Raw genomic sequence first — 24,783 nt, 5'->3', positions numbered from 1 at the left:
GCAGGGGAAAGTGCCCGGGGATGGGGTGGTTTGGGTAGGAAGGGACGAGTGGACCAGGGAGTTATGGAGGGAACGGTCTCTGCGGAACGCAGAAAGGGGAGGGGATGGGAAGATGTGGCCAGTGGTGGGGTCCCGTTGTAGGTGACGGAAATGTTGGCGGATGATTTGTTGGATCCGCTGGCTGGTGGGGTGGAAGGTGAGAACGAGGGGGATTCTGTCCTTGTTACAAATGGGGGGAGGGGGAGCAAGAGCAGAGCTGCGGGATGTAGAAGAGACCCTAGTGAGAGCCTCATCTATAATGGAAGAGGGGAAGCCCCGTTTCCTGAAGAATGAGGACATCTCTGATGCCCTAGTGTGAAACACCTCATCCCGGGCGCAGATGCGGCGTAGACGGAGGAATTGGGAGTAGGGGATAGACATTTTGCAGGAGTCAGGGTGGGAAGAAGTGTAGTCCAGATAGCTGTGCGAGTCAGTGGGTTTATAGTAGATGTCAGTCACTAGTCTGTCTCCTGTGATGGAGATGGCGAGGTCCAGAAATGGGAGGGAGATGTCGGAGATAGTCCAGGCATATTTAAGGGCAGGATGGAAATTGGAAGTGAGGTGTATAAAGTCAGTGAGTTCTGCAGTGAGTTCTATCTCCGACATCTCCCTCCCGTATGTATATATATATATATGTGTGTGTCCATATGTGTGTGTGTGTGTGTGTGTGTGTGTGTGTGTGTGTGTGTGTGTGTGTGTGTGTGTGTGTGTGTGTGTGTGTGTGTGTGTGTGTGTGTGTGTGTGTGTGTGTATATATATTATATATGTGTGTATACATGTATACATATGCATATGTATAAGCATATGTATATATATATGTGTGTGTGTGTGTGTGTGTGTGTGTGTGTGTGTGTGTGTGTGTGTGTGTGTGTGTGTGTGTGTGTGTGTGTGTGTGCATACATATATATGGGTGTGTATATGTATACATATGTGTGTGTATACATATGGAAAAAAATACATATATATATACCCATATATATGTGTACACACACCCCTATATATGTGTGTATACATATCTGTGTGTATATATACATGTGCATATGTATAAGTACATGTCCATGCATATGTGTGTATACATGTGTGGGTGTATACATAAATATGAACATGTGTAGATGTTTATATATGTGCTGTGTGTATACATGTGTGTGTTTACATATATGTGTGTGTATATATATGTGTTGTATATATGTGTATCCATATATGCGTGTATATAAATATATTTATTTTACACATGCATATACATTACACACACACACACATAAAACAAACAATAACAGTGCAAAAAGACAAAACCAATGGGCCAAGTCTATGCAGTTCCGAGCTTATTTGGGGGTTGTGGTGCTCAATAGTCCGATGGCTGTGGACAAGCTGCTCCTATCATCTAAGAATGATTATCCATGAAAGTCAGAAGATCAGAGAGTTCTCCATTTCTAAGGCCATGTGTGGGTGATGATGCTTTGGGTTGTTCCTAGAGCCAGTGAACAGGGTGGGCTTGTGTACAGGGCATGCAGCATCTTCATCCATACTCTTCACACCACAACCAGTCCCACCAGCTGCCATCCCTTTTACCCATTTTACAAGCAAGGCTTGGAAGGATCATTATTAACCCAGAGTGAAACTTTAAGTGTTCTTGAAATGAATAAACACTCATTGACAAATGGATTTCACAGTTATTGAATTAAGGCATCCTTCTGCCTCTAATAAAATACTGATTTTCCCCTCACATTCATGGGAACCAACTATATCCCTGCACATTCAAAAAAGTATTCTTAAAGATACAACAAGGGTTATTAAGTACTACATAAAGTGCTGGAGTAACTCAGCGGGTCAGGCAGCATCTGTGGAGAACATGGATAGGTGACGTTTCACAGAGTGCTGGAGTAACTCAGTGGGTCAGGCAGCATCTCTGGAGAACATGGATAGGTGACGTATCAGGTCAAGTGTAGTTTAGTCAGTTGCAGTGCCAACTGGTCCCAGGAGCTCCAATCACAACACAGGTACAGTGAAAAGCTTTTGTTGCGTGCTATCCAGTCCGTGGAAAGACTATACATAATTACAATGAAGTCATTCACAGTATATGGATACATGATAAAGGGAATAACGTTTCAGTTTCAGTTTCCAACTTTTCACTGATCATTTTCTCTTGGCAGGAAAAATGCTAAAGAGACTGGGTTTGGCAAAAGCAGATCCTGAACATTAACACATCAGGGTGTTATGGTAATAGAGCATACCAGTTTCAATAAAGGATTTTGAATAAAAAATTTGGGTGGCACAGCGGTAGAGTTGCTGTGACAGTGACAGAGACCCAAGTTCGATCCCGACTACGGGTGCTGTCTGTCTGTACGGGGTTTGTACCTTCTCCCCGTGACCTGCGTGGGTTTTCTCCAAAATCTTTGGTTTCCTCCCACACTCTAAAGATGTACAGGTTTGTAGGTGAATTGGCTTGGTAAATGTAAATATTGTCCCTAGTGTGTGTAGGGTAGTGTTAATGTGCATGGATCGTGGGTCAGTATGGATTTGGTAGGCCGAAGGGCCTGATTCCGCACTGTATCTCTAAAACAAAAAAAACGAAAGGACATCAGTAATGTTTGCCGACAAAAGAGTAAAACGTACTGGAAATCAGACAGCGTGCACCCGAGATACCGGAAATAAAGCACATCAGGGATGTCTACCGGTAAAGAGTAAAGGGCCTGTCCCACTTAGGCGATTATTGTGGTGACTGCCGGCGACTGTCGAAGTCGCAGCAGATCGCCAAACTTTTCTTTTACCCGACGACAATGACCACGACAATGCCGAGTCAGGTCGAGATTACAGCATCTTCGGAATCATCGCAAAATTCCCACGCTGTTAATGCTTCTCCGGCATCCTAATTTTCGCTGAAATCACTGACAAGTCGGTAAGTACTTGAGAGTTTTGAACTATAACATCTTGCCCGGGTTAATTGAAAACCAAGCTTCACGGTAACAAGGCATAAACTGGATTTACTTCAAGTTTACTAATAGCAGCATTAAGAAACTTAATTTCAAAAGTGGTTAAGTGGATTTTTGTGAAAAGTGTGCGGGCATTCTTTGAAAATGTATGGGAGATGCATATCTGGTTTCTGGGTTGCATATCTGGGTTGGGAGCCCACTTTAAATGTAATGGCTGATGGCCATAAACATCGCAAAAATTCCCACGCTTACCTGACCGTCAAACTGTCGCCTCCAATCTACCTGTCAAATGTCCTGACGGTAAATAAATTGGTTAAACACAAGCATTTTATGGTATTTTGAAATGACTTTACTTATTTTAATATTACGTGCTTCTAAATGCATCTGTGACAACCTAGCAAACCTGGGGACAGCGTGCGACAGCGCCCGCAATAAGCAACGATACCTGGCGACAAGCCAGTTGTCGCAGAGAAATTACTATCCGGAAAATCTCTCAGCGACGCACTGAGATCCACTACGATTCATTGAAGACTCCTCACGATCATGCCCACGACACCTCGGCGAACTGTCGACGACAGCCTAGTCACCCGCAGTCACCTTAAAATCGCCTAAGTGGGACAGGCTCTTAAGTAAGACACATCAGGGATGTCCACCGGTAAAGAGTAAGTAAGACACATCAGGGATGTCTACCCAAGAACAAAGAGTAAAAGAGTACGAGGATGTTGCCAGGACTAGAGGGCGTGAGCTATAGGGAGAGGTTGAGTAGGCTGGGACTATTCCTTGGAGCGCAGGAGATGATGTCTATATGGAGTTTGTACGTTCTCCCCGTGACCTGCGTGGGTTTTCTCCAAGATCTTCGGTTTCCTCACAGGCTCCAAAGACATACAGGTTTATAGATTAATTTGCTTGGTTTAAGTGTAAATTATCCCTAGTGTGTGTAGGATAGTGTTAGTGTGCAGGGATCTGTGGTCGGTGCGGACTCAAGTGGGCCGAAGGGCCTGTTTCCGCGCTGTATCTCTAAACTAAAAAGCAGAGACTGAACTTGCTCTACTTGGTGGAGGCCACACAATGACCGTTCCGTGGACAGCGAGTGGCTTGTGTCCAATAACATCTCAAACACCCAGACTGAGCCAGAGTTAAGAGCCCAAACGGGTCACGTGAAGGCTAAGGAGTGTGGGCGTAGGGAACTCAATGGAACGATAGTGAGGCCTGGACCAATTTACAAAACATGTGAAGAGCAACAAGGTAAACACCACACAAAGGCGTACCAGAGTGAGTGGGTGGGTGGGAGGAAGGAAGGTTGTTTGGAGGTTAGTTATCTGAAATTGGAGAATTTAATGTTCAGACCCAGCGGAATCTCTCTGCGTGGGAAGATATTTTGCAATGTGATTGCCACGGTGTGCCGACTCCCATTAATGTGCCCTCTGGTGCTCAATTATCAAAATGCAAGGCAATTACATTTGACTTTTCTTTCCAAAATTTCACCTTCCAAGAGAAATCCAAAAACAAACTTGAAGGCACTGAAATTCCAAAATGAGACTATTTTGTTCATAGGTACACAGATACAATAGGTGGAGGAGTAGGCCATTCGGCCCTTCGAGCCAGCACCGCCATTCAATGTGATCATGGCTGATCATCTAAAATTAGTACCCTTTTCCTGCCTTCTCCCCATAATCCCTTGTTTCCGCTAGCCCTAAGAGTTCTATCTAACTCTCTTAAATGTTCTCTGTTCAATTTTCACCTACAGGTATTGATGTCTCCAAGGACGAACCTGATTAACAGCTAACAGAATAAAGACACAAAGTGCTGGAGTAACTTGGCGGGTCAGGCAACATCCATGGAGATCATGGATGGGTGGCCTTTCGGTTTGGGACCCTTTTTTAGACTTGAGAGAAGCAATAGACAATAGGTGCAGGAGGAGGCCATTCGGCCCTTCGAGCCAGCACCGCCACGCCTTCATCACCTCCCGTCTGGACTACTGCAACAGCCTCCTCTATGGCGCACCCTCAAAAATCATCAATAAACTTCAATACATTCAAAACTCCGCTGCCCGTCTACTCACACACACCTCGATCCGTGACCATATCACCCCCGTCCTTTATAAACTCCACTGGCTCCCCATCCCCCAGAGAATCCAGTACAAAATCCTCCTCATAACCTACAAAGCCCTCCATAACCTGGCCCCATCCTACCTGACCGACCTCCTCCACAGGCACACTCCCACCTGCACCCTCCGCTCTGCCGCTGCCAATCTCCTATCCCCCCACATCCGGACTAAACTCAGATCCTGGGGGGACAGGGCTTTCTCCATCGCTGCTCCCACCCTATGGAACTCACTACCCCAAACCGTTAGAGACTCCCCCACACTCACCACATTCAAAACATCGCTGAAGTCTCACCTGTTCAGTACTGCCTTCAACCACTGAAGGTCACCTCACCTACTGTCTCCTTTCTCTGTTCATTTATTTATTTACTTATTTATCTATTTATTAATTTCCCTATGTTCTCAAAATCTCTGTAAAGCGTCTTTGAGTATATGAAAAGCGCTATATAAATAAAATATTATTATTATTATTATTATTATTCAATGTGATCATGGCTGATCATTCTCAATCAGTACCCCGTTCCTGCCTTCTCCCCGTACCCCCTAACTCCGCTATCCTTAAGAACTCTATCTAGATCTCTCTTGAAAGCATTCAGAGAATTGGCCTCCACTCCACAATGTGGAAACAGGCCCTTCAACCCTCCGAGATCGCAATGACCAGCGATCACCCCGTACACTAGCACCATCCTGCACACTAGGGACACACTCACACTGTCAGAGAGTGATAGTGTGGAAACAGGCCCTTCAGCCCAACTTGTCCACACCACCCAACATGTCCCAGCTACACTAGTCAGTCCCACATCCTTCCAAACCTGTCCTATCCATGTACCTGTCAAACCGTTTCTTAAATGTTGAGATAGTCCCAGCCTCAACTACCTCCTCTGGCAGCGTGTTCTATACACACACCACCTTTTGTGTGAAAATGCTACCTCTCAGATTTCTATTAAATCTTTTCCCCTTCACCTTAAACCTTTGTCCTCTGGTCCTCGATTCCCCTACTCTGGGCCAGTGACTCTGTGCATCTACCCGATCTATTCCTCTCATGATTTTGTACACCTCTATAAGATCAGCCCTCATCCTCCTGCGCTCCATGGAATAGAGACCCAGCCTACTCAACCTCTCCCTGTAGCTCACACCCTCTAGTCCTCGCAACATCCTCATAAATGTTCTGTGTACCCTTTCCAGCTTGACAACATCTTTCCTATAACATGGTGCCCAAAACTGAACACAATACTCTAAATGTGGTCTCACCAACTTCTTATACAACTGCAACATGACCTCCCAACTTCTATACTCAATACTCTGACTGATGAAGGCCAATGTGCCAAACGCCTTTTTGACCGCCATATCTACCTGCGACTTCACCTTCAAGGAAGGGCGTGCAGCGTAGGTTTACTAGGTTAATTCCCGGAATGGCGGGACTATCATATGTTGAAAGACTGGAGCGACTAGGCTTGTATACACTGGAATTTAAAAGGATGAGAGGAGATCTTATCGAAACGTATAAGATTATTAAGGGGTTGGACACATTAGAGGCAGGAAACATGTTCCCAATGTTGGGGGAGTCCAGAACAAGGGGCCACAGTTTAAGAATAAGGGGTAGGCCATTTAGAACTGAGATGAGGAAAAACTTTTTCAGTCAGAGAGTTGTGAATCTGTGGAATTCTCTGCCTCAGAAGGCAGTGGAGGCCAATTCTCTGAATGCATTCAAGACAGAGCTAGATAGAGCTCTTAAGGATAGCGGAGTCAGGGGGTGTGGGGAGAAGGCAGGAACGGGATACTGATTGAGAATGATCAGCCATGATCACATTGAATGGCGGTGCTGACTCAAAGGGCCGAATGGCCTCCTCCTGCACCTATTGTTTATTGTCTATCGTCTATTGAACCATGCACCTGCATTCCTAGATCCCTTTGCTCTGTCCAAATTGGTATCATAGGAGCCTTAGTGCTGTGATTATTCATGCCATCAATTAGTTATACCTTCATAGCAAGAATGACACAGGCCTGCAGACTGATGACTGCAAGTTCTTTACGGGACTGTTCCTTTTATGTTTGAATTTTTTTAATGCAGAAAAATTCTCTCGTAATGTATTACTATCCTTTTGTTAATTAAGAATCGTGGTTACAAATCTTGATTGGGGAAATAAATTCAATATATTTGAGATCCAAATTATAATTCACATTCTCGCTCGTTTGCAAAGACTTCTGGGTTAAAGAAGTTGCTCCTCATCTCCATTGTAAAGCTGCGTTCCCACTCTGAGGCTGTGCCCTCTGGTCCTAGACTCTCCCACTAGTGGAACCATCCCTGTCCGCTGTGTGTGCAGTGGAGGGCAGGGGTTAGAGACACTGGAGGTCATTCTCAGGCCATTTGAACAACGGTTTCTGAGGTTAGATTCATCACGAGGTGAGCAAAGGAAGCAACAACTGCTGGGAGAGGAGGGAGATACATCACACGAGGCCTTCAGATTTAGCCGAGAAGGGCTGGAGTGGGAATGGCATTTCCAGCCATTGCATAGAAGACACTAATTTAGATCTGACTGAAGATGATGTGCTCCATTCGAAGGTATTTATTCACAAAATGAATAAAAATTCACAGAAGGAATGGGTGACGTTTCAGGTCGAGACCCTTCTCAACCTGAAACGTCACCCATTCCTTATCTCCTGAGATGCTGCCTGACCTGCTGAGTTACTCCAGCATTTTGTGAATAAATACCTTCGATTTGTACCAGCATCTGCAGTTATTTTCTTACACATGATGTACTCCATGGTCCATCTTACATCTTCCTGCACCTTCTCCCTGTGACTGTGTGGACTTCCTCCAGCTTTTTCTTTTAGTTTAGAGACAACATGGAAAAAGGTCCTTCGACCCACCGAGTCCGTACTGACCAGCGATCACCCCTGTACACTAGTTCTGTCCTACAATCTTGGGACAACTTACAGAGGCCAATTAAACTGCGAGCCCGCACATCTTTGGGATTTGGGAGGAAACCGGAGCACCCAGAGGAAACCCACGCAGTCACATGGAGAACGTACAAACTCCATGCAGACAACACCCGTAGTCAGGATCGAACCTGGGTCTTTGGCGCTGTGAGGCAGCAACTCTAAGCCATGGTGTGACCCTTCTTCAGACTGAATGTGGTGGGTGAGGGGGAAAGATGGAAGGGAAGAGGGGTAGCACAATCCTAATGAGTGATGGGTGGATACAGGTGAGGGGAGATTTTGAGATCACCCTTCATCCTCCTGCACTCCAAGGGATAAAGGGCCAGCCTGCTCAACCTCTCCCTGTAGCTCAGAGCCCTCTAGTCCTGGCAACAACCTCGTAAATCTTCTCTGTATCATTTCCAGCTTGACAACATCTTTCCTATAACATGGTGCCCAAAACTGAACATACTACTCCAAAGGCAGCCTCACCAATGTTTTATATAACTGCAACATGACCTCCCAATGTCTATACTCAGCCTTTCAAACAGTGTCCGAAACAGGACAGGAACCCAGTTAGTTCGGTTGCACGGTGGCACAGCGGTAGAGTTACTGCCTTACAGCGCTTGCAGTGCCAGAGACCCGGGTTCCATCCCAACTACGGGTGCTGTCTGTACGGAGTTTGTACGTTCTCCCCGTGACCTGCGTGGGTTTTCTCCGAGAGCTTCGGTTTCCTCCCACACTCCAAAGACGTGCAGGTTTGTAGGTTAATTGTCCCTCATACGAGTAGGATAGTGATAATGTGCGGGGATCGCTGGTCGGTGCGGACTCGGTGGGCCGAAGGGCCTGTTTCTGCGCTGTATCTTTAAACCAAACTGTGGGTAGAACTTATTTCCAAACTTGAAACATTTGCAGCTGCAGTTAAATTTGGAAAAGCCTGTCTTATGTCAGTCGTGTCCCAAAATGAAATTGCTGCTTTGGGATAACGACAATATCAGTTATCCATGTACTGGTCCAAATGTCTTTACAATGTTGTGACTGTATCTGCCTCAAAAACCTCCTCCGGCAGCTCGTTCCATCTACCTACCACCCTCTGGGGAAAAGGTTGCCCCTCAGGTTCATATTAAACCTTTCCCCTCCCACCTTAAACTTATGTCCTCTGGTTCTTGATTGCCCTCTGCTCTGCATTTAACCTAACAATACAATTGCCAACACTAAAATACAACAGCGCCATCTGTTTGCTTCAAGTCCTTAGCGATGAAATAGTCCACTCACGCTTTTAATGGCTGTTTTAATGGATGACAAGCTCAGAGAACGAGCCACAGTTTCCATTCCCAAATGGAGGCTTTCTTCCAGAAGGAGTCTCCCTGTCAAAGGTCAGAGGTGACTATCGCTATTGGTTACCAAACATTTCTGCCCTGAATGTGCTTGCAAAAATATGGGTTGAGTTTGAGTTTCATACATCTTCTATTGTTCATTTATCGTGGCAATCAATGGAGAGAAAGAAAGAAAGTTCAGAAATACAGCCCCACCTCTGGAGCAAAGGCGGTTCAAATCCAGTTCACAGTCGATGCTTACATGTATAATTAACACCATGCCACTTAATGGACTTCCTTCATAAATCCCAAATTAATTGTTGGTCGCCATGGCAATAAAACTGCTAAAACATGCACTTCAGCATTGTACTGGGCGTTGGTGTTGTGTTGTGTATTGTATTGTGTTCAGTTTTGGTCACCCGGCAGTCGGGAAGATGTTTAGTTTAGTTTAGTTTAGAGATACAGCGCGGAACAGGCCCTTTGGCCCGCGCGACCAGCTATCACCACATACTAACACTACCCTACACACACCAGGGACAATTTTCTTTACATGTACCAAGCCAATTAACCTCAAACCTGTACGTCTTTGGAGTGTGGGAGGAAACCGAAGATCTCAGAGGAAACCCACGCAGGTCACGGGGAGAACGTACAAACTCCCTACAGACAGCACCCGTAGTCGGGATGGAACCCGGGTCTCCGGCGCTACATTTGCTGTAAGGCAGCAACAATACCACTGCGCCACCGTGACGCCTACGTTGTTAAGCTGGAAAGAGTGGAGAAAGATTTACGAGGATGTTGCCAGGACGTGAGATGCCCGAGCAATAGGGAGAGGTTGAGCAGGCTAGGACATTATTCCTTGGAGAGCAGAAGTCTGAGGGGTGATCTTATAGAGGTGTATACGATACAGAGGGGAACAGATAGGGTCAATGCAGTCTTTTACATCGAGAACCAGAGGACACAAGAGGGGAAAGATTTAATAGGAGCCCGAGGGTCAACTTTTTAACAGAGGGTGGTAGGTAGATGGAACGAGCTGCCGGAGGAGGTAGTTGAGGCAGGGATTGTCACAACATTGAAAAGACATTTGGACAGGTACACGGACAGGAAAGGTTTAAAGGGATATGGGCCACACATAGGGGAGGTGGGACTAGAGTAGGTGGGATATCTTGGTCGACGTGGGCAAGTTGGGCCTGTTTCCATGCTGTGTGTCTCTATGACTCGTATATTGCTATTGAATTAGAGTGCTCTGGGGGTTGCATTGGCCATTATCTACAATTGGCAACCTCTGGCTTAGAACGTCCCAGACCAAAGGGGACCTCACTACCAGGATTTCCTTCCTCCTAATTTGAGGAAGGACGTCCTTGCTATTGAGGCAGTGCAGCATAGGTTCACCAGGTTAATCCCTGGGATGGAGGGACTGTCATACGAGGAAAGATTGGAAAGACCGGTCTTGTATTCACTGGAGTTTAGAAGGATGAGAGGGGATCTTATAGAAACGTATAAAATTTATAAAAGGACTGGACAAGCTAGATGCAGGAAAAATGTTTCCAATGTTGGGGGAGTCCAGAACAAGGGGTCACAGTCCAAGAATAAAGGGGAGGCCATTTAAAACTGAGGTGAGTAAAAACCTTTTCACCCAGAGAGTTGTGAATTTGTGGAATTCTCTGCCACAGAGGGCAGTGGAGGCCGATTCACTGGATGAATTTAAAAGAGAGTTAGATAGAGCTCTAGGGGCTAGCGGGGTCAAGGGATATGGGGAGCAGGCGGGTTACTGATTGTGGATGGTCAGCCATGATCACAATGAATGGCGGTGCTGGCTCGAAGGGCCGAGTGGCCTCCTCCTGCACCTATTTTCTATGTTTCTATGTTTCTACAGACCTTACGACCAGGTGAGATACTCGAGATACTTGGTCACGTGTGGCTGCGCCTAACGGCTGCGGCTCTCTGGCAGTCTGTTTGTCTTTTCTTCTTTTTTTTGTTTGTGTCGGTGTTGGGATGGTTTTTGTTTCTGTTTTTGGCTGTGTATGTGTATGTGTATGTGTGGGGGTGGGGGTGGGGGGGGAAACCTTTCTTTTATTAGGTCTCTTCCCCGGGGCGCAGCTCGGCCGCTGGACTTAACATCGCCGGCGCGGCTCGGCCGCAGGACCTTCCATCGCCCGGTACGGCCGCGGGACGGTTCTGCGCTCGGTGCGGCTCGGCCGTGGGGCCTTCCATCGCCCGGCGCGGCTTGGCTGCGGGACTTAACATCGTCGGCGCGGCTCGGCCGCGGGACGTTTCAGTGCCCGGTGCGCCTCGACCGCGGGACGTTTCAGTGCCCGGTGCGGCTCGGCCGCGGGACGTTTCAGTGCTCGGTGCGGCTCGGCCGCGGGGCCTTCCATCGCCCGGCGCGGCTTGGCCGCTGGACTTAACATCGCCCGGTGCGGCCGCGGGGCCTTCCATCCCCTTGCGGGGGCTGTGCGTGTCGGTTGCCTCGGTAGGGGTCGAGCTGTCTGTCCGTGGGTGCGGGGGGAAGAGAGGGGAAGTTTTGTTGCCTCCATCACAGTGAGGGGGTGTTTGGAGTCACTGTGATGGATGTTGGTGTTGGGGTCGTGTGTCCTGTGTTCTTTTGTTTTTTGCTGTGTCTTGTGACTGCTGAAATTTCGTTCGGTATTTATACCGAATGACAATAAAGTTCTGTTATACTGTTATATACAACAGGTGTTTGAAGGGCTTCAACATTTACAATGAAAAATGTAGTCAGGGTGGAAGAAAAATATTTGGTGGGAAGGTGGGTCAAATGGAGCTCTCTCTCCCACACACATAGTGCAAGGTAAAGCCCAGTAAGGTCCGATTGAAGATAGTGTGAGGGTCTCCGATGTGGTGGATGGGAGGTCAGGACCACTCTGTAGTTGGTGAGAGGACGGCTCACCTGCCTGATAACAGGTGGGAAACTGTGGGAGTGCCACTGTGGTCTTTGGGGTGAAGCCTGGCAAATCCACAAGAGGGCCAAAGAACGGTACAAAAACTAGTGCGTGCGGCACGGTGGCGCAGCGGTAGAGTTGCCGCCTTACAGCGAATGCAGCGCCGGAGACCCGGGTTCCATCCCGACTACGGGTGCTGTCTGTATAGAGTTTGTACGTTCTCCCCGTGACCTGCGTGGGTTTTCTCCGAGATCTTCAGTTTCCTCCCACACTCCAAAGACGAATTGGTGCAAGTGTACATTGTCCTGAGTGTGCAGCATTATGTAGGATAGTGTTAATGTGCGGGGATCGCTGGTCAGTGTGGACTTGGTGGGCCGAAGGGCCTGTTCCCGCGCTGTATCTCTACACTAAAAGAGAGCCCCAGTCTGGCTGGATTCCCTTTGACCACAAGCCACGAGCAATGTCATCTCGGGATGAGAACATGGTCGCTTCTGCTGCCAAGCAACTCCTTGCTCTCTGCATTTACTGGGAACACCTTTTGGAACAGGATCATTTCATGTATCATGTTTCAGATGATCACATAACCAGGTCCAGATGTCAAATCATATTCAATTAAGCTGGAAAGGGTGCAGGGAAGATTTATGAAGATGTTGCCAGGACTGAGCTATAGGGAGAGATTGAGCAGGCTAGGACTCTATTCCGTGGAGCGCAGGAGGATGAGGAGTGATCTTAGAGAGATGTGCAAGATCGTGAGAGGAATAGATCGGGTGAATGCACAGTTTTTTTTACACAGAGATGGGGAATGGGAAATCAAAGGACAGAGGTTTAAGGTGAAAATGTAATAGGAACCCGAGGGGCAATTTTATTTCCCACACAGAGGGTGGTGGGTGTATGGAACAAGCTGCCAGAGGAGGTAGTTGAGGCAGTTATAATATCCACATTTAAAAAGGCATTTGGACAGGTATATGGAAAGGAAAGGTTTAGAGGGATATGGGCCAAACGTGGGCAGGTGAGACAAGTGTAGATGGGGTATTGTGGTCGGTATGGATGAGTTGAGCAGTATGGCCTGTTTCCAAGCTGAATGACTTTAAAATGATCTAAATCCTATTCAAACACTAACAGCAGCAACACAGCAGGTAATTAGAATACACATTTTTTAGGGGGTGATTTTGTTTCCAAGCAGGATGTTGGCCTGAAACTGAAGGGGGGAATCTGCACAGAACCCTTGAAGACAGTGACTATTGAGGCAGCAACAATAAAACTTGAAAGGGAATTAATCCAAATATCTGAAATAAGATATAAACATGGACACAAAAATATGGCAAGGAATTGATATTAGAGAACATTTAAGGGCTTAGAACAGCATTACGCATTGAATGGCATTTCTGCAATTTAACTTAACAGTAGAGTTGCTGACTTACAGCGACAGAGACCCGGGTTTAATCCCGACTAGGGGTGCTGTCTGTACGGAGTTTGTACCTTCTCCCCGTGACCTGCGTGGGCTTTCTCCGAGAACTTTTCCTCCTACACTCCAAACACGTGCAGGTTTGTAGGTTAATTGGCTTGGTATAAATCTAATAAGTAAATATATGTATATATGTAAAAAAATGTTCCCAGTGTTGGATAGTGTTAATGTGCAGGGATCGCTGGTCAGCACGGACTCGGTGGGCCGAAGGGCCCGTTTCTGTGGCGTATCTAAACTAAACTAAGGGTTCCAATACCTAACATTATTCCCTTTAACTCGTATCTGTACACTGTGGACGGCCTGATTGTAATCGTGTACAGTCTTTCCGCTGAATGGACAACACGCAACAACAAAGCTGTTCACTGTACCTCAGTACACGTGACAATAATAAACTCAACTGAACTAAACTAACCTGTAGCACGTCAATGTGGGATTTGCAGGTGGAAAATAATGGACAGCAGCAAGTCTGCAACCTTATTGAATTCCCTTTCCATTTCCCTCAATGGTGCATCTGACGGCCTGGCCTCATTTTGAGGGGATGTACAATTAGTTGAAGCTGGAAGTTGACTATGCAGTGTGCTTCCTGCTGACAGTGTGTGGTATTGAGGAAACAGGTTCACATTTCGATTTAGCCACTAGTCCTCCAACATCACTCCGGTTAACATAATAAGCAACTATTTTACAGCATGAACAACGGATGAAGTTATTAAATTATTGCTTTCTTTCAATATTTATTGATTCAATAGACAATAGGTGCAGGAGGAGGCCATTCTGCCCTTCGAGCCAGCACCACCATTCAACGTGATCATGGCTGATCATTCTCAATCAGTACCCCGTTCCTGCCTTCTCCCCATACCCCCTGACTCCGCTATCATTAAGATACTTTGTTGTCACGTAAAATGCTTTGTTTTGCGTACAACCCGGTAAAATCAAACAGCACGCCTCACCTCAGCAGTATACAAGAGTTACTATGTTTTGGTGCCGACATGTGAATTTAGTTTAGAGTTTAGAGATACAGCGTGCAAAAGGCCCTTCAGCCCACCGGGTCCAAACCGACCAGCGATCCCCGCACATTAACCCTACACCCACAAGGGAATTCTTTTACATTTACCAAGCCAATTAACCTACAAAGCTTCACGTCTTTGGAGTGTGGGAGGAAACCGAAGATCTCGGAGAAAACTCACACAGGTTACGGGGAGAATGTACAAACTCCGTACAGACAGCACCCGTAGTCGGGATGGAACCCGGGTCTCCGGCGCTGCATTCGCTGTAAGGCAGCAACTCTACCGCTGCACCACCGTGACCGCCAACAGTTGCAAGAGGCAATGAACTCTGGCAAGGCAAGGAAGGTGGGGACCAGAGTCTCCAGCATCCTGTTCCTAGATTGTAGTCCTAGGTCATGCCATTGGACCTTGTCAAGCACCTTGGCCTTGTCGTTGGACAGTCATCTTGTCTACTCCCAAATTTGGGATCAGTTGCTGCAGTTTCTCCTGTGACTACATAGGTTCATAAGTGATAGGAGCAGAATTAGGCCATTTGGCCCATCAAGTTTACTCCGCCATTCAATCATGGCTGATCTATCTCTCCCTCCTAACCCCATTCTCCTGCCTTCTCCCCATAACACCTGACACCCGTACTAATCAAGAATCTATCCATCTCTGCCTTAAAAACATCCACTGACTTGGCCTCCATAGCCTTCTGTGGCAGAGAATTCCACAGATTCACCACCCTCTAACTAAAGAAATTCCTCCTCATCTCCTTCCTAAAGGAACGTCTTTTAATTCTGAGGCGATGACCTCTAGTCCTAGACTCTCCCACTAGTGGAAACTTCCTCTCCACATCCACTCTATCCAAGCCTCTCACTGTTCGGTAAGTTTCAATGAGGTCCACCCTCATTCGTCTAACCTTCAGCGAGTACAGGCCCAGTGCCGACAAACGCTCATCATAGGTTAACCCACTCATTCCTGGAATCATTCTTGTAAACCTCCTCTGGACCCTCTCCAGAGCCGGCACATCCTTCCTCAGATATGGGGCCCAAAACTGCTCACAATACTCAAAATGTGGTCAGACCAGTGCCTTATAGAGCCTCAGCATTACATCCCTGTTTTTGTATTCTAGTCCTTTCAAAATAAATGTCGGCATTGCGTTTGCCTTCCTTACTACCGATTGGACCTGTAAACTAACTTTTTGGGAAGTTAGCACTCCCAAGTCATTTTGCACCTCCAATTTCTGAATTCTCTCCCATTTAGAAAATAGTCTATGCCTTTATTCCTACTACCAAAATGCATGGCTCCCCACTTTGCTACACTATATTCCATCTGCCACTTCTCTGCTCACTCTCCCAACCTGTCCAAGTCCTACTGCAGAGTCCCTGCTTTCTCTACACTACCTTCCCTTCCACCTATTTTTGTATCATCCGCAAACTTGACACAAAGCCTTCAATCCCCTCGTCCAAATCATTAATATACAACAAAGAGTACCTGCCCCAGCACCGACCCCTGTGGAACTCCGCTAGTCACTGGCAGCCAACCAGAAAAAGCCCCCTTTATTGCCACTCTGTCTTCTGCCATCCAGCCAACCTGCTATTCATGCTGGTATCTGCCCTTTGATACCGTGGGTCTCATCTTCCTGACCAGCCTCACGTGTGGCACCTTATCAAAGGCTTTGTGAAAATCTAAGTAAACAACATCAATTGACTCTCCTTTGTCTGTCCTGCTATTTACGTCTTCAAAGAATTCCAGCAAATTTGTCAAGCAAGACCTTCCCTTCACAGAGCCATGCTGACTTTGGCCTATTTTATCGTGAACTAAGTACTCCGTAACCTCATCCTCTATAATGGACTCTAATATTTTACCAACCACCAAAGTCAGACTAACTATTCTGCCTTGCTCCCTTTTTGTGCAGCGGGGTAACACTGGCACTTTTCCAATCATCAGTGATTCCTGAAAGATTGTGGACCACTGACCCTCATCAATTGTGGAGCGATTGATTAATCGCATAGTTTGGCAAAATAATTTTTCAGAGGAAGAACAGAAAGAGATAATTATCCAAATGCTTTCATTCCCAATTCCCGAGGATAAAGCAAGATATTCCGTTGGAAGAGAGGGGGTTGACTGGTGCCATCTCTGATGGAGACCCCACCCCTCCAAGTGCATGGTCTGAGCAGATTTCCTTGCTGCAGTTTGCAGCAGGGTCCCTGTTGCTGGAAGCTTTGTGAAGCAGTAACTCTACCATTGCACTGTGCTGCTCTACACAGATGCTCCTTGACTTACCATATTCCGACTTTTCGATGGTGTAAAAGCGATACACATTCAGTGGAAACCGTACTTGGAATTTTGAATATTGATCCTTTCCCGGGCTGGCGATATGCGGTGAGTGTTCTGAGCACGTTTACATTAGGCTATGATGTTCGGTAAGTTATGTGGCTATAGGGGTGCCAACTATCTCACTCCCAAATAAGGGACAAGGTGACGTCACCGCCCCGCGTATGGAGCCCCTACTCCACCAATGGCGGCCGCCCGGGCCGGGAGGCGGGTTGCTACGCAACATCTGTCAGGCGGCGCCCGGGCCTCCGACTCTACAGCGCCCTCTGGACCTACAGCCTCCTCTGGACCTAATACGGGACAAGGGCGGTCCCGTACGGGACAAACCAATTTAGCCCAAAATACGGGATGTCCCGGCTAATACGGGACAGTTGGCAACCCTAGGTGGCTATGATGTTGGGTAGGTTAGGTGGCTATGATGTTGGGTAGGTTAGGTGTATTAAAGGCATTTTCGGCTTGCGATATTGTTGATTTACGATGGGTTTATCGGAACGTAACCCCATCGTAAGTCGAGGAGCATCTGTATTCTACTGTGGGTATATTCACTGTGAAGAGCTTTGGATGTCGGCGCTGCACAGAAAGGGCCCCGAGCTGCTGCAGTTGAGATCCCTGTGTACACAGACAGCAACATGAATGCCCCCTCACTCCATCTCGGCACAAGAGCTCACGATGCTGCTTTAGAAAGAGCTCTTGTGTCCCCACCATCTATATGGAATCAAACACTTCTACATTCGCTGGCTCAGCAATGGCGTCTAACTCGGGGAAGACGCAGTAGATGCACAAATATGGACACTGCTTCTTCACTAAGAAAATATGATGTGATATGGAAAAAAAGAAATATGAATTTTATTTAAAAAAATTGAAGAAACCAAACTGGCTACTCGAAGGCATTTGTTTGTGTTTTCAGATTACAACGATCCGAATGTTCTGGCTGTTTGCATAGATTTAACCAAGGTAGTGTTGGAAGGAACTGCAGATGCTGGTTTATTCCGAAGATAAATACAAAGTGCTGGAGTAACTCAGCGGGTCAGGCAGCATCTCTGGAGAACATGGATGGATAGGTGACGTTTCAGGTCGGAACTGTCTGAAGGGTTCCAATCCGAAACGTCACCAATTCCTTTTCTAATGAGATACTCTGTCTGACCCTCTGAGTTACTCCAGCATTTTGTGTCTATCTTAGCCAAGGTAGTGCACTGGTTAAAGTACTGGGTCAGCCATCCAGCTGTCTACACCAATAACTCAGATATAACCAGCCCAGACCATCACACAAACCAACCTCCCTTCCATTGACTCCATTTATACCTCACGCTGCCTCGGCAAGGCCAGCAGCATAATCAAGGACCAGTCTCACCCTGGCCACTCCCTCTTCTCCCCTCTCCCATCGGGCAAAAGGTACAGAAGTGTGAAAACGCACACCTCCAGATTCAGGGACAGTTTCTTCCCAGCTGTTATCAGGCAAGTGAATCATCCGACCACAACCAGAGAGCTGTGCTGAACTACTATCTACCTCTGTGATGACCCTCGGACTATTCCTTGATTGGACATTATTGGCTTTACCTTGCATTAAACGTTATTCCCTTTATCATGTATCTGTACACTGTAAATGGATTGATTGTGATCATGTATTGTCTTTCTGCTGACTGGTTAGCACGCAACAAAAGCTTTTCACTGTACCTCGCTCGGTACACGTGACAATAAACTACACTAAACTGAGAACAGTTCAGTTCAAGAACAGGCCCTTCGGCCCACAATGTCTGTGCTGAACATGATGCCAAGACCGTCACTTATCTACCTGCACATAATCCATATCCCTCTATTCCCTCTATTCCTTGTGCCGATCTAAAAGCATTTTAAACGCCACTATCGTATCTGCCTCCACCACCATCCCTGGCAGCACACTCCAGGCACCCACCCCCCTTCCCTACACATCTCCTTTAAACATTGTCTCTCTAACCTTAAATCCATGCCCTCCAACAATTGATTTTTTCCATCCTGGTAAAAAGATTCTGACTGTCTACCCTATCTATGCTTTGTTTAGTTTAGTTTAGGTTAGAGATACAACGCGGAAACAGGCCCTTTTGGCCCACCAGGTCCGCGCCGACCAGCGATCCCCGCACATTAACACTATCCTACACCCGCTAGTGACAATTTTTACATTTACCAAGCCAATTAACCTACAAATCTGTACGTCTTTGGAGTGTGGGAGGAAACCGAAGATCGCGGAGAAAACCCACGCAGGTCACGGGGAGAACGTACAAACTCCGTACAGACAGCACCCGTAGTCGGGATGGAACCCGGGTCTCCGGCGCTGCATTCACTGTAAGGCAGCAACTCTACCGCTGCGCCACCGTGCCGCCCAAAATGACTCCCATAATTTTATATAGCCTCACAATTTTGCACAAACAAAGGTAGAAATACAGATTCAAATCTTAACATGGCAGATACAGAAGTTATATAATTAGCCTGGCATTGGTTATGGTGACCATGAAAATAATACACTGGTGGTAAAATGAATGGGGAGAGCTCTGGTCTGAGCCTTGTGTCACTCCACTGTGGTGACTGGGAGTGAAGCCAGTAGTCTTCGATGAACAGACTTTTACAATGTGAATCCCCTGATGAAAAGATATCTAAGCACCACTTTCAAAATCATGAGTGGAATAGATCGGCTAAATGGACACAGTCTTTTACCCAGAGTAGGGGAATCGAGAACCAGAGGACATAGGTTCAAGGTGAAGGGGAAAGATTTTATAGGAACCTGATGGTAACTTATTCACACAGAGGGTGTTGGGTGTATGGAACGAGCTGCTGGAAGAGGTCGTTGAGGCAGGTACTAACGCAACATTTAAGAAACATCTAGACAGGTACATGGATAAGATAGGTTTGGAGGTATATGGACCAAACGCAGGCAGGTGGGACTAGTGTAGCTGGGACATTGTTGGCCGGTGTGGGCAAGTTGGGCCAAAGGGCCTGTTTCCACGCTGTATCACTATGATTATGAAGGCCAAATTAAATTTTAAAACTCTGGTGAAACAAGGAACTGTAATACTGGATTACAAACGAAGACACAGAATGCTGGAGTAACTCAGCGGGTCAGGCAGCATCTCTGGAGAACATGGATCGGTGACGTTTCACAGAGTGCTGGAGTAACTCAGCGGGTCAGGCAGCATCTCTGGAGAACATGGATCGGTGACGTTTCACAGAGTGCTGGAGTAACTCAGCGGGTCAGGCAGCATCTGTGGAGAACATGGATAGGTGACATTTCACAGAGTGCTGGAGTAACTCAGCGGGTCAGGCAGCATCTGTGGAGAACATGGATCGGTGACGTTTCACAGAGTGCTGGAGTAACTCAGCGGGTCAGGCAGCATCTGTGGAGAACATGGATCGGTGACGTTTCACAGAGTGCTGGAGTAACTCAGTGGGTCAGGCAGCATCTGTGGGGAACATGGATAGGTGACGTTTCGGGTCAGGACCCTTCACTCTGAAGGTCATCTATCCATGTTTTCCTAAAATAAAGAACGCTGCCTAACCTATTCAATGTGAAATTGAAGCCTGTAATTTTCCACCTTTCATGATACTAGACAACCTCATGTTGCTATAATAGGACCTCTCCCAGCACTGTAGATTTTTAGCACATTTCTCACATGATTTATAATGGCCCTCTTGCAACTTGTCTCATCTAATTTTAAGTGTTTGTGAGAGAGAAAGACATTTACAGCCGCCTAGATTCTGGTTAATTTGAGAGTTTTTTAAAAAAGATGAGAAAAATGTAATTCTCAGAATTCAACCCATGATATACATAGAGTGATACAGTGTGGAAACAGGCCCTTCAGCCCAACTTGCCCACACCGGCCAACAATGTCCCAGCTACACTTGTCCCACCTGCCTGCGCTTGGTCCATATGCCTCCAAACCTGTCCTATCCATGTACCTGTCCAACTGTTTCTTAAACGATGGGATAGTCCCAACCTCAACTACCTCCTCTGGCAGCTTGTTCCATACACCCACCACCCTCTGCGTGAAAAAGTGACCCCTCAGATTCCTATTAAATCTTTCTCCCCTCACCTTGAACCTGTGTCCTCTGGTCCTCGATTCCCCTACTCTGGGCAAGAGACTGTGCATTTACCCGACCTATTCCATGTTAATAAAACTGTATAAACAATACATTTACACAAATATATACACACATGTATTGTGTGTGTGTGTATATGTATATATATATTTCCACACACACAGGTATACACACATACATACACGCACACATATACATGTACATAGAAGAGTTAAATAAACTGGCTTTAGAGAATTGGCGTTAGGAATTATTAATGCAGTAGGTCAGCGATTGTCTAAAAATGGCCCTGTAACTATTTTGCTGCATTTATTGGAGCCGCATTTACCTTCCTCCTGACCTCTGCTGGCTTTATTTTAATGCTATGACCTGGAGGATATTTGTGGGGCTTGGTAGAAGTGCAGAGTCATCAATCAGGTCGAGCCCTGCCTGTAGAGAGAGCCCAGGGAGGGAGGGATGGATGGATGGATGGAGCTGTGTGTGTGTGAGTGAGTGAGTGAGTGAGCGGCTGCTTCATTACAACGGGGACAAGTGGCGGCGAAGTTGCTGCAGCGTTGCCTGGTTCACCCACCCCAGGGAAGTAAACAGCTGGCACTCACCCAGGGTTAGTCCCTCGCAGTCAGACATCACTGAGCAAGGGGCTTCTCCACTTCTCGCCTTCTTCCCCCACTGCTCTGCTCTGCTCTGCTCTGCCCGGTCCCGTCCCCTTCAGAGGCTGGAGTTTGACTCTTCAGTGGAGAGAGTGAGCTACATACATACATACATACAGCCAGCAGCAGATGTACCAGCGCTGCTCATCACCACAGGCTCAGAGCCAAGCCTGCAACTCACTCCATGCCCCTCTCATCATTGGCGACTATAATTACCTCTCCCCGCCCACCCCAACATATCCCAGCCAAGGTCAGTCACATCGCGTCTGGCTAATGGGCCGTTCAAATATTCATAAGGCGGTCGGAGCGGGGAAACGCAGAGACCATGGGCTGGCAGTGGCACACAAGGCTGTGCTCACTCTGCGGGTCAGGCAGCATCTCTGGACACTCTGAGTCCAGCACACTGTGTCTGTCCTCGGTTTGAACCAGCATCTGCAGTCCCTCCCTACATAGAATGTATCAAAACCGGGCCGGAATGCATCAGAGCCGGGCTAGGTTGATGGAGCCGGGCTGGATTGATGGTGAGCCGGATTAGGTTGGTTGTGAGCTGGGCTAGGTTGGTTGTGAGCCGGGCTAGGTTGATGGTGAGCTGGGCTAGGTTGATGGTGAGCCGGGCTAGGTTGATGGTGAGCGGGGCTAGATTGGTTGTAAGCGGGGCTAGGCTGATGGTGAGGGGGGCTGGATTGATGGTGAGCCGGGCTGTTGATGGTGAGCCGGGCTAAGTTGATGGTGAGCCGAGCTAGATTGGTTGTGAGCCGGGCTAGATTGATTGTGAGCCGGGCTAGGTTGATGGAGAGCCGGGCTAGGTTGATGGTGAGCCAGGCTGGATTGATGGTGAGCCGGGCTAGGTTGACGGTGAGCCGGGCTGGATTGATGGTGAGCCAGGCTAGGTTGATGGTGAGCGGGGCTGGATTGATGGTGAGCCGGGCTATGTTGATGGTGAGCCGGGCTATGTTGATGGTGAGCCGGGCTGTTGATGGTGAGCCGGGCTGTTGATGGTGAGCCGGGCTGTTGATGGTGAGCCGGGCTAGATTGGTTGTGAGCCGGGCTAGATTGATGGTGAGCCGGGCTAGGTTGATGGTGAGCCGGGCTAGGTTGATGGTGAGCCGGGCTAGGTTGATGGTGAGCCGGGCTAGGTTGATGGTGAGCAGGGCTAGATTGGTTGTGAGCGGGGCTAGGTTGATGGTGAGGGGGGGTGGATTGATGGTGAGCCGAGCTAAGTTGATGGTGAGCCGGGCTAAGTTGAAGGTGAGCCGGGCTAAGTTGAAGGTGAGCCGGGCTAGATTGGTTGTGAGCCGGGCTAGATTGATTGTGAGCCGGGCTAGGTTGATGGTGAGCCGGGCTAGGTTGATGGTGAGCCGGGCTAGGTTGATGGTGAGCGGGGCTGGATTGATGGTGAGCCGGGCTATGTTGATGGTGAGCCGGGCTAGGTTGGTTGTGAGCCGGGCTAGGTTGGTTGTGAGCCGGGCTAGATTGGTTGTGAGCGGGCCTAGATTGGTTGTGAGCGGGGCTAGGTTGATGGTGAGCCGGGCTAGGTTGAAGGTGAGACGGGCTAGGTTGATGGTGAGCCGGGCTAGGTTGGTTGTGAGCCGGGCTAGATTGGTTGTGAGCGGGCCTAGATTGGTTATGAGCGGGGCTAGGTTGATGGTGAGCCGGGCTAGGTTGAAGGTGAGACGGGCTAGGTTGATGGTGAGCCGGGCTAGGTTGATGGTGAGCGGGGCTGGATTGATGGTGAGCCGGGCTATGTTGATGGTGAGCCGGGCTATGTTGATGGTGAGCCGGGCTGTTGATGGTGAGCCGGGCTGTTGATGGTGAGCCGGGCTGTTGATGGTGAGCCGGGCTAGATTGGTTGTGAGCCGGGCTAGATTGATGGTGAGCCGGGCTAGGTTGATGGTGAGCCGGGCTAGGTTGATGGTGAGCCGGGCTAGGTTGATGGTGAGCCGGGCTAGGTTGATGGTGAGCAGGGCTAGATTGGTTGTGAGCGGGGCTAGGTTGATGGTGAGGGGGGGTGGATTGATGGTGAGCCGAGCTAAGTTGATGGTGAGCCGGGCTAAGTTGAAGGTGAGCCGGGCTAAGTTGAAGGTGAGCCGGGCTAGATTGGTTGTGAGCCGGGCTAGATTGATTGTGAGCCGGGCTAGGTTGATGGTGAGCCGGGCTAGGTTGATGGTGAGCCGGGCTAGGTTGATGGTGAGCGGGGCTGGATTGATGGTGAGCCGGGCTATGTTGATGGTGAGCCGGGCTAGGTTGGTTGTGAGCCGGGCTAGGTTGGTTGTGAGCCGGGCTAGATTGGTTGTGAGCGGGCCTAGATTGGTTGTGAGCGGGGCTAGGTTGATGGTGAGCCGGGCTAGGTTGAAGGTGAGACGGGCTAGGTTGATGGTGAGCCGGGCTAGGTTGGTTGTGAGCCGGGCTAGATTGGTTGTGATCGGGCCTAGATTGGTTGTGAGCGGGGCTAGGTTGATGGTGAGCCGGGCTAGGTTGAAGGTGAGACGGGCTAGGTTGATGGTGAGCCGGGCTAGGTTGGTTGTGAGCCGGGCTAGATTGATTGTGAGCCGGGCTAGGTTGATGGTGAGCCGGGCTAGGTTGATGGTGAGCCGGGCTAGGTTGATGGTGAGCCGGGCTAGGTTGATTGTGAGCCGGGCTAGGTTGATGGTGAGCCGGGCTAGGTTGATGGTGAGCCGGGCTAGGTTGATGGTGAGCGGGGCTAGAATGGTGGTGAGCGGGGCTAGGTTGATGGTGAGGGGGGGTGGATTGATGGTGAGCCGGGCTAAGTTGATGGTGAGCCGAGCTAGATTGGTTGTGAGCCGGGCTAGATTGATTGTGAGCCGGGCTAGGTTGAAGGTGAGACGGGCTAGGTTGATGGTGAGCCGGGCTAGGTTGGTTGTGAGCCGGGCTAGATTGATTGTGAGCCGGGCTAGGTTGATGGTGAGCCGGGCTAGGTTGATGGTGAGCCGGGCTAGGTTGATTGTGAGCCGGGCTAGGTTGATGGTGAGCCGGGCTAGGTTGATGGTGAGCCGGGCTAGGTTGATGGTGAGCCGGGCTAGATTGGTGGTGAGCGGGGCTAGGTTGATGGTGAGG

General features: G+C 48.3%; 1 protein-coding gene across 1 annotated transcript in view; it reads right to left on the bottom strand.

The window, feature by feature from the left end:
- Positions 1-21,789, bottom strand: part of LOC144597716 (echinoderm microtubule-associated protein-like 1) — a 253,761-nt gene extending 231,972 nt beyond the window's left edge. Inside the window, exon 1 of the mRNA XM_078407248.1 lies at positions 21,658-21,789. Coding sequence (XP_078263374.1) covers positions 21,658-21,685 — 28 coding nt within the window. The 5' untranslated portion in view covers positions 21,686-21,789. The remainder of the gene's footprint in view (positions 1-21,657) is intronic.
- Positions 21,790-24,783: the final 2,994 nt, after the last annotated feature.

Source organism: Rhinoraja longicauda, chromosome 10 (assembly GCF_053455715.1).
Source record: "Rhinoraja longicauda isolate Sanriku21f chromosome 10, sRhiLon1.1, whole genome shotgun sequence".
Lineage (NCBI taxonomy): Eukaryota > Metazoa > Chordata > Chondrichthyes > Rajiformes > Arhynchobatidae > Rhinoraja > Rhinoraja longicauda.
Note: the sequence above shows the minus strand (reverse complement) of the source record. Positions and strands in the feature narration are given on the sequence as shown.